Below are 10,956 nucleotides of genomic sequence, written 5' to 3' on the forward strand. Positions count from 1 at the left end.
ATATGTTTTTTTCAGAATATCAACTATTACATTTTTTTACAGAATATTTTCTTGACATTTTTTTCTAAATTTAACCTTTTTATTGAAAATTCATTCTTTTTGATTAAAATTTGAACTGTTTTGATGAAAATTTGCTATTTTGGTTGAATTCAGCTGTTTTGGGTTTAAAATTAATTTTTTTTTCTTTCCTTGAAATATCAAGTTTTACATTTTTCGTTAAAGAATGATCTTTTTTCGTTAAAACACTTCTTTTTTGTTCAAAATATTTTCTTAATATTTTTTTTTCTATATCCAACAATTTGATTGAAAATTCATTCCTTTGGTTGAATTCAGCTGTCTTTGGTTTAAAATTAAATCATTTTTTGACCGACATATCAACTATTAAATTTTTCGTTAAAAATGTATATTTTTGGGTTAAAACACTTTTTTCAGAAAATTTTTTTGAATTTTTTTTCTTCTAAATTTAACTTTTTTATTGAAAAGTCATTCTTTTTGGTCGAAAATTCAAATGTTTAGATAAACATTTGTTCTTTTGGTTTCATTCAGCTGTTTTTGGTTTAAAATTAAAATATTTTTTGGTCAGAATATCAACTATTACATTTTTCGTTAAAAATGTATATTTTATTGTTAAAACACTTCTTTGTTTAGAATATTTTTTTTTTCTTCTAAATTTAACAATTTTATTGAAAATTCATTCTTTTTGGTTAAAAGTTCAATTGTTAAAATAAAATTTGGTTCTTTTGGTTGAATTCAGCTGTCTTTGGTTTAAAATTAAATCATTTTTTGACCGACATGTCAACTATTACATTTTTCGTTAAAAATTTATCTTTTTTGATTAAAACAATTCATTTTTGTTCTGAGTATTTTCTTGATTTTTTTTCTAAATTTAACAATTTTATTGAAACGTCATTCTTTTTGGTTGAAAGTTCAACTGTTTTTGGTTTAAAATTAAAATATGTTTTTTTCAGAATATCAACTATTACATTTTTTTACAGAATATTTTCTTGACATTTTTTTCTAAATTTAACCTTTTTATTGAAAATTCATTCTTTTTGGTTAAAAGTTGAACTGTTTTGATAAAAATTTGCTATTTTGGTTGAATTCAGCTGTTTTTAGTTTAAAATGAAATTTTTTTTCTTTCCTTGAAATATCAAGTTTTACATTTTTCGTTAAGAATGATCTTTTTTCGTTAAAACACTTCTTTTTTGTTCAAAATATTTTCTTAAAATTCTTTTTTCTAAATCCAACAATTTGATTGAAAAGTCATTCTTTTTGGTTAAAAATTCAACTGTTTGGATAAAAATTAGCTGTTTGGGTGAATTCAGCTGTTTTTGATTTAAAATAAAAATATTTTTTAATCAGAATATGAACTATTACATTTTTCGTGAAAAATTTATCTTTTTTGGTTAAAACACTTATTTTTTGTTCAAAATATTTTCTCAACATTTCTTTTTCTAATTTTAACAATTTTATTGAAGTCGTTCTTTTCCTTTGAAACTTTAACTGTTAAGATAAAAATTCGTCCTTTTTTTCTGTTGTTGGTTTGAAATTAAAATATTTTTTGGGTAAAAGACTTATTTTTCGTTTAGAATATTTTCCTTAATTTTATTTCTAAAACTAAAAACTTGACTACATATTCCATATTTTATCAAAAATGTATCTTTTTTCATAGAAATTTAATCATCTTGGATAAAATTTTGACCATTTCGTTGAAAATTTATTTTATTTGTGAAAAATGTAACGGTTTTATTTTTAGTTGAAAATTCGTCATTTCTTTGGTTGAAATATCAACTATTACATTTTTCGTTGAGAATTGATCTTTTTTTATTAAAGGTTTAACTATTTTTCTGAAAATTATTCGTTTGGTTGAAAATTAATTTTTTAAACTTAAAATTTAACTTTTCAATTTTTGGTTGTAAATATATCTTCTTCAGTTTAAAATTCCTATATTTTGTTCAAAATTGTTATTTTTATGGAAGGATATTAATCTTTGCGATTTATTTATCTTTTTCCTTGAAATTTCATTTTAATTTCATTGCCTTGGTTGAAAATTTAACTATTACGTTGAAAGCTCCTTTTAAAATTTAAAGAATTGTTTAAAAATTCATGTATGCTGTTACAAAATTGATCTTCTTTCGTAGAAAATTAATGTTCTTGGTTGAAAATTGATTTTTTTTTTGTTTAAAATGTATTTTTTCAGTTGTAAATGAGTTTTTAAAATGAAAATTATATTTTTTTAACTGAAAATTGAACTATTCCATTTTTATCGAAAATTTATAATCTTGTATAGAAATTTAATCTTCTTGGATGAAAAATCAACAGTTTTAGATCAAAATTTCACCATTTTGTTGAAAATTTATTATATTTTTTTAAATTACTTATGTTAATAAGTTATGTCATTAACTGAAACTCCATAGTTTTGGTTAAAAATTAATTCCTTTGGTTGAAAATTCAACTATTTTGTAAAAAAAATTTTTCTGTTGTTGAAAATTCGCCTTTTTTTGTTAAATTCAACTATTTTTGACTTAAAGTTGAAATTATTTTTGGTCGAAGTAACAACTATTACGTTCTTCGTTGAGAATTCATCTTTTTTTGGTTAAAGCACTTCTTTTTTGTTTGAAAATTAATTATTTTGTTTATTTTTTTTAACTGAAAATTTAACTTTTCCTTGTTTTATTGAAAAATGTATCTTATTTAGTTGGAAATTTCTCTATTTTTTCGAAAATTCGTCTTCTGTGGTAGAATATTAATCTTCTTGGTATCCTATTCAACTTTTTATTAAAAATTCATGTTTTTGTAAAAATTAATTTTCTTAGTTTTTAAATTGAAAATGTAACAATTCCAGTTGTATATTCCATAATTTTAGTTGAAAAATCATGTCTCTGATTGAATATTAATTTCTTAAACTAAAAATGTTAATATTCATTTTTTGTTTGAAAAATTATCTTTTTTAGGTGAGTATTCGTCTTTTTTGTTAGAAATTAATCTTCTTAGTTGAAAATGCAATTATTAAAGTTAAAGATTCATCATTTTGGTTTCAAACTTTATCACTTTTTTGAAATTTTAACTAATTTAAAAAATTAGCTTTTAGTTTGGTTGAAAATTAATTTTTTTTTTACTGAAAATGTAACTATTCCAATAAAATACTTGATCATTTTAGTTGAAAATGCATCAGTTTGTTTGAAAATGGAAGTATTTGTTTGAAAATTAGTTTTAAGTTTTGTTAAAAAATAAATTCATCTTTTTTGATCGAATTCAACCGTTTTTCAATGCAAATTAAAGCATTTTTTAGTTCAAGTACATATTATCTACTACATTTTTCGTTCAGAATTCATTTTTTTTGGAATTAAAATTTAATTTTTTGGTTGAAAGTTAAACTTTTTTGTTGAAAATTAATTTTTTCGCTTCAAGATTCATAGATTTAATTAAAAATTCATCGCTGATTGAAAATGTAAGTACTTTGTTCAAAATTGATATTTTTTATTTAAAAATTAAACTATTTGTTTGAAAATTTATGTACTTTGTGGAAAATTCGTCTTTTTTGTAGAAAATTAATCTTCATGGTTAGAAATTCATCTATTTGGTTGAAAATTAATTTCTGTGACCGAAAATTTAACTCTTCCATTTTTAGTTGAAAATTAATCTTTTCTAGTTCAAAATTCAAAAATTAGATGAACGTTGTCTTTTTTAATTGAAAATTAAACTATTTGTTCAAAAATTTACGCATTTTGTTAAAAAATCGATTTTTTTCTTGATAGAAAATTATATTTTTCCTTAAAAATTAGTCTTTTTATTTACACTTTTTTTTAAATTCAAGTATTCCTGTTAAATTTTAATATTTCAGTTGGAAATTCATCTTTTAGTTTGTAAATGAAATTATTTGGTTCAAGTGGAATTGAAATTTAATTGGATGACATCCATTTTTTGACTAAACATATACTAATTCAATTTTTGGTTCAAAAATTACCCTTTTTTAGTTGAAAATTCGTTTTCTTCAGTAGCCATTAATTTTAATTGTTAAAAAGTTAATCTTTCTGGTCAATAATTCAATTATTCTAGTTAAAGATTCATAACATCATTTAAAAATTCATCTTTTCGGTTAAAAATTCAATTACTCCAGTTAAATGTTTACAATTTTATTTAAAAATTCATCGCTGTTTGAAAATATAACAATTTTTTAAAGATAATTTGTTTTTTGTTAAAAGTTATTTTCTCTTGTTCAAAGTAATTTTTTAACTGAAAATTTAACTTATTCCAATTAAAAATTCCATAGTATGGTTGACAATTTATCTTTTTTTATTAAAAATTAATTTTTTGATTGAAAATTCAACTATTTGGTTAAAAATTTGTCTTCTTTTATTCAAAATTGAAATATTTGGTTAAAATTTAATGTCATTAATGTCTTTTGTTAAAAAATTGTATTTTTGGTAGAAAGTATATTCTTTGATTTGAAAATTAATATTTTTGTTTTTAATATAACTATTCCATTTGATGATTCGTATTTTTTTTTAATTCATCACTTTGGTTAAAAATTGAACTATTTTGTTGAAAATCCGTTTTTTTTTTGCAAAATATTGAAAAAATTGATATATTTTAGTAAAAAATTCAAGTATTTGTTTTAAAATTCTTGTAATTTTCAATGTTTTGCTTTGTTGTGTTAAAGAATGTTTAAAATGAACGTCATGAATTAAAATAAATCTCTGCATTTTGCGGAAAATATGCCCAGCTACCTTTAAATCCTGGAATTCTCCTTGAATTTTTTTTAAACCTTGAAAACCTGGATATTTCAGAAAGTTTTCGAATAATTTACAAAGATTTTGAAACTTTTAAAAAATTACAAGCATTTTTAATATTTCAAAAATGATTCAGTACTGATATTAAAGATTTCAAAACATTTCATAGATTTTCAACGATTTCAAAAATATTGAAATTTCATAAAGATTTCAAAAGAATATAAGAATTTCAAAGATTTAAAAAGGGTACAGTTCAACAGATTTCAAATATTTGAAAACATTTGAAATAATTTCAAATATTTCAATGGTTTCAAATGAATACAAAAGATTTCAGATAGATTTCACAAATATTTCAAAGAATCTATAAGAATTTCAAAATATTGAAAGAATTTCAAAGATTTCGAAAAGCATACAGTACGCCAAAATACAAACATTTAAAAAATTTTAATGAGTTCACACTTTTTTTTAAATATCGAAAGATTTTAAATATTCCAATGATTTCAAATAAATACAAAAGATGTGAGAAAGATTTCACAAGTATTTCTAATATTTAATAAGGATTTTAAAAGGTTTCAATAAATTTGAGAAGTTTTTACAAAATTTAAATGATTTCAAACGAACACAAAAGTTTTCACAAACGAATATTAAAGAAAGATTTCACAAATATTTCAAAGATTTCATAAAGATTTAAAAGATTTTGCAAAATTTTCAAGATTTCAAAAATATTCTAAATACTTAAAAAGATTTTCGCAAATTCGCAAACATTCAAACAGATTAAAAAAATTTCACCAAGATTTAAAACATGTTAAGGATTTCAACGACTTTAGAAAGTTTTCGTATAATTCACAAAGATTTGGAAACTTTGAAAATATTTCAAGAATTTTTAATATTTAAAAAACGATGCAGTCCCGATGTTAAAGATGTCAAAACATTTCGAAGATTTTAAACGATTTCAAAATTTTTCAGACGATTTCAAAAACATTGCTAAGAATTCGTAAGGATTTCAAAAGTTATCAAGAATTTCAAAGATTTCAGATAGGGTCTATTCAAAGATTGTAGACAATTTCGAAAGGTTTCAATATATTTAAGACAATTTCAAAAGATTTTGATGATTTCAAACGAACAAACAAAAGATTTCACAAACAAATATTAAAGAAAGGCTTCTGAAATATTTCAAAAAAATACAAGAAGTTCAAAGATTTCGAAAAGGATAAAAACATATTTTTTAATAAAAATTCATTAATTTAAAAAATTTAATAATTGGAAAAATTAAAGAAATTTGTACATCAAAAATTTAAAAAATAATACCAATTAAAAAAATGTACCCCAAAATACAGAACATTAACAAGATTTTAAATCTTCCAGTGATTTCAAATGAATGCAAACAAGGTGAGAAATATTTCACAAGTATTTCAAAGAATTTGTCAGGATTTCAAAATATTACAATGATTTTAAACAATTTCCAAAGGTTTCAATAAATTTGAGAAGATTTCACCACATTTTATTGATTTCAAATGAACACAAAAGTTTTCAGAAACAAAGATTAAAGAAAGATTTTGAAGTATTAGAAAAAATTTCACAAAAGTTTAAAAGACTTAAAAAGGTGTAAACATTTTTCCAAAATTTTATAAAGGTTTCAAAATAATACAAGAATTTCAAAGATTTAAAAAAGGGCACAGTACACATGATTTCAAAGATTTCAAAACATTTGAAACATTTTAAATAATTTCAAAATTCTTTGTATATTTTTAAAAATTTCACACAGATTTCAAATGTTTCAATGATTTCAAATGAATACAAAATATTTCAGAAAGATTTCACAAATATTTCAAAGAATCCATAAGGATTTAAAAAGATTTCAAGATATTCAAAGATTTCGAAAAGAATACAGTACAATGCGTATTTAAAAATTTGTATACTCTAAAAATTTTCCATTAAAAATTTTTATTTTAAAGCTTACATTTTTAATTTAAAGAATTTTTAAATGCTTTCTTAAAGACTTGAACAAATAAAAAATAAAAGCCTTTAATGTTGAAAATGTTGGATAAAGACATTTTTATTTAATAATTAAATACATTGTTTTAATTAATCTGTACTTTAAGTAATAAAAAGTGGACAAAAATGATTTGACAAAACTATTTTAAATCTGTTCAAAATTGAAGAATTTTCAGATTTTAACGTTAAAACTTAAACGGTTTAAATTTGAAAGTCTTAGTCATTAAATAAATGTGAATGGGCGACTGAAAGTTTATAAACTATTTTTTACTTAAAAATATCTTCATAATAATATATTCTTAATTAGAGGATTTTATTAAATTTAAAATATTGTTTCAGTCCAAAATATTCAATTCTTAACCCGTTCAATTTGACGTTTTTAATTTTAAAAAAAGATTAATTATTGAATATTTAGCAATATTTGAATTTTTATTTAAGACAAGTAAATTGAAACCAAGGATTTAAAAATACATACTCTTTAACTTAATTGTTTGACATAAAAAATCTGGAATCGTTAAAGTTTCGAAGAGACTTTAAACGTTACGATTTTAATTGTTATATTTGAAAAATGCTTTATTTGTAAGTGAAATTTTAAAATTTTGATGTATAATTTACAAATGAACATTTGTAGTAATTTTATACTTATATATTTATATTTTATATGAGGGATATTAGAACATTCGAGTAATTTTAAGAGATATTTAGGAATTTTAAAAAGATTAAAAATTATCATTGCAAATTTTATAAACTTTCTTTAAATCTTCTAGAATATTTTTTGAAAATTTCGTTTAAATCTTTGAAAAACTTTAAAAATATTCTCCTATGACTCTTAAGAAAATGTTTTTATTCTTTTGAAGCCTTTCACAATTCTTGAAAAGAATCTAATTTTTTTGTTTAAAATCTGCAAAAATCTACGTTTTGTTTGATATCAGGCTATCATTTCAAGTTTTACATTAAGTTTGAATCTTTTCAAAACTTCCACATATCTCTTAAAATTACTCAAATTTCGCCTGCAAATAATAAATCTTCAATGGTTATTTATACATTCTTATTGTAAAGAAATTTTCTAAAATTTACAGCATCTTTTGAAAATTGTAAAAAAAATCCAAATAATTTTGACAGTTATTTAGAAGTTCTGTGAAATTTCCAAAATTTGTTAAATTTAAAACAACTTCAAGTTTTCTCAAGATTTTGAAATAAAATTTTGAAGCTTTCCAAGGATGTTTAAACTATTTAAAAAGAAAATAATTGATTTTCTAATTTAAGAAGTGTTCAATTAAAATTTTTCAATTTTTCAATATTTAACGTTTCTAGCTTAAAATTCCTTAAAATCATATAATTTTGAAAATTTTAAAGTTCATTGATTGATTTTTTAATCTAGAGCATTGAAAATGATAACGTGCATTTATATTTTTTTGTATTGAAAAATGTTTGTGCCTTCAATTTTATACGCGTGAATTAATGAGCATTTGAATACAAAATATTTTAATTAAAAAATTTCAATTTCAAAATGGAACAGTTCCACTTTGAGTACTTTCATTTGCAGCTCAAGTGGAAACTTTTTTAGCTTTAGTGTTCCATTTCTTAAATATTATTGACCGTGAAAAATGTTTGCTAACCGGGAAAAAATCGGGAAATCGCCGGGAATTTATTTCGTCGATTAAAACGGCCAGCCTGTGTAATGTAAATATTTTATATTTTGCAGATAACTCTCTGTAAACAGCACAAGAAAAGCCTAAAACACAATATTCTCTGTAATGATTTTCAACAAGCTGCCATGCTTGCTCATATAATGCTCCTAATTAGGCCTCATCCCTGTCCGAATATAATAGTCGACAATATGACGAAAATTTCCATGAAAACTATACCAGTCCAACGAAAAACTAAAAAATTGCCGCCTTCAATGAAGGAATTTATAACTTCCTACATAAGATTATCTAAAGAATTTATCGGGGCAAGTGGAAAATATCGTGTTCATGTCACTTCCGAATTTTTTTCCCGGCCCCTAACTCTCCTTTACGCAATTCAAAAACTAAATTTGATCTCTGCCGCACATCTTAGCATTCATGTAATCGGCAGCACTAACGAGGAATTTCGATTCGTCGATTATTGGGAAGTGATTTTGCACTGGCTTCCAAATTTAAAACAAATAAAGGTGAATTTTGTCGGACCGGAAATTAATTCACTCGCAGCAACCGGTATTTTACCCTGTCAATCTTGTGAGTCGATGGGCAAACAAATTTGCCTCGGTACCAAAGATCCCACAAAATACCATGAGTATTACGAGAGCGATCGCTTTTCAAAACCGGATATCATTATCGGCTATAATCTCAATTTGCACGAGAGCGAACTTGGAATTTCGGATTGTACCTGGAAAGAGACGATTAGAACTTTAAAGAAACTGGAGGCTCCGTTTATATTGACGGCAGAAACCAAGGAACGAGCGCTCAAAGATCACAAGAGATTTTCCGATCTTCTCGAAAAACCGGCCTCTTACGAGTGCTGCGAAGAAAATCCTTTTGCGAGTTTAATTATTGAGCGGGATTTTGAAACGGAAGAGCTCAAGTGCCCGAATAAGTATATTATTATTTACAAAGAATTGTATGAGAAATCGACGGAATCTGATGAAGTGAAGGTCACTTCTGTCGAGAAGACTTCGCCTCGACAGAATCAGTGGAAAGTCAGGCAAATCAATGGCCAATTGGAAATTCAGCTCGTGGGTGGCGAGAATGATAAAATTGGGAAGAAAAAATCCGAGGCTTCAGTCGATTCTTCCGAGAATAAATCAGTCGTTGAGAAGAAGGAAGAGAATAAGGAAACGGGGACGAGTCTAGGGGCAATTAAAGAAGGAAATAAATCGGTTCAAGTTTTTGAGTTTAAGGGAAAATCGGGAATTGATACTCCCAAACCAGAAAATGAGGGCATTTTTGAAAAAGGTCGACAGATGGCGGCTTTCCGAGGACTTCTCAATCCCGAAGTAAAAAAAGAATCTCCTCAGTCTTTGCAAGTTAAGGAGAAAGTGGAAAACGAGTCGAAAAAGAAACCAGGAAATTCGAGAGCTAAAATAAATTTAGAAAGTGTGAGATTAAAAGTGAAATCGGACAATTCGGATAAATCGGATAAGTATATTACAGTTAATGTGGAGTTGGAATTAGAGCCGAAAAAGAAAGGGGGAAATGAGTCGAAAATTAAATTGGGAAATGCGGAATCTAAAAGAGAATTGGAAGATGTTAAAGTTGAAGAGAAAAAACATTTGGAGTCGAAAGTAGAATTGAAAGTGAAAGCAGAAAACGAGCCTGATAGAAAATCGGAAAATACGGAATGTAAGAGAAAATTAGAAAATGTGGAGTCTAAAACAGAAGGGGAAAATACAGAATTTAAAGGGAATTTAGATACGGTTGAAAATTCAAAGTCTGCTGATGAAGGAATGTTGATAGAAAATTTATTGCTTGCGGAAAAAAAACTTAGGGATGAGAATGAAAAGCTTAAGAGAGACAATGATAAACTGATGGAGGAAAATGTGAAATTGAAGCAGGAAAATGGACAACTCAGGACGGAAAATCAATTAATTAAGGATCTTCGGAGCCAAGTGCAAGAAAGCATTCGAGAAGCGATGAGTCAGAAAAAATAGTTCTATTTTTGTACGAGAGGTATTCGCCGTGAGCCGCCGATTGGAGGGGATAGACGAAACGATGCCAGCGCGCGGGGTGGCGAGTAATGAGTTTAGCGGGCGTGTGTTTTGATTACATTTCATATGCATTTCAGTAGGCAGTATGTGGAATTATACATGTTGTGTTGTGAATTCTAAGAATAATGGTAAAACGAAGGATTGCAAATTTTATAAATTTCATAAAGCATCACATAAAATACTACAAAGAAATAAGTGGATAGCTGCTGTAAAGAGGAAAAACATAACTTCGATTTCAAGCGTCTTTGTAACTCTGAACATTTATTTAAAAACAAAAATTAAAAATGTACCAGTTTGTCAAAAATTGGTTTTCTAAATTGCCAAGTTTTTTAGTAAATCGGCTACTAAATTTTAAATTGAAAATTTTACATCAAAATTTTATTATTTTACTTAAAAATGAAACATTTTCAAAGTCAAAACAATTAAAATAGCGAAGTGGAAAGTTCTCATCTCTTTGGCATTTTGATGAATCAAGGCTTTCTATTTAAAAATATCCAGTTTGAAACATTTGAGTTATATTTGCTCGTTTTATATGCACAG

The 10,956-nt window shown here is 24.8% G+C and overlaps 1 protein-coding gene across 1 annotated transcript in view; it reads left to right on the forward strand.

Moving 5' to 3' along the window:
- Positions 1-10,947, forward strand: part of LOC117173080 — an 18,351-nt gene extending 7,404 nt beyond the window's left edge. Inside the window, exon 3 of the mRNA XM_033361462.1 lies at positions 8,434-10,947. Coding sequence (XP_033217353.1) covers positions 8,434-10,359 — 1,926 coding nt within the window. The 3' untranslated portion in view covers positions 10,360-10,947. The remainder of the gene's footprint in view (positions 1-8,433) is intronic.
- Positions 10,948-10,956: the final 9 nt, after the last annotated feature.

This window comes from Belonocnema kinseyi, chromosome 5 (genome assembly GCF_010883055.1).
Source record: "Belonocnema kinseyi isolate 2016_QV_RU_SX_M_011 chromosome 5, B_treatae_v1, whole genome shotgun sequence".
Lineage (NCBI taxonomy): Eukaryota > Metazoa > Arthropoda > Insecta > Hymenoptera > Cynipidae > Belonocnema > Belonocnema kinseyi.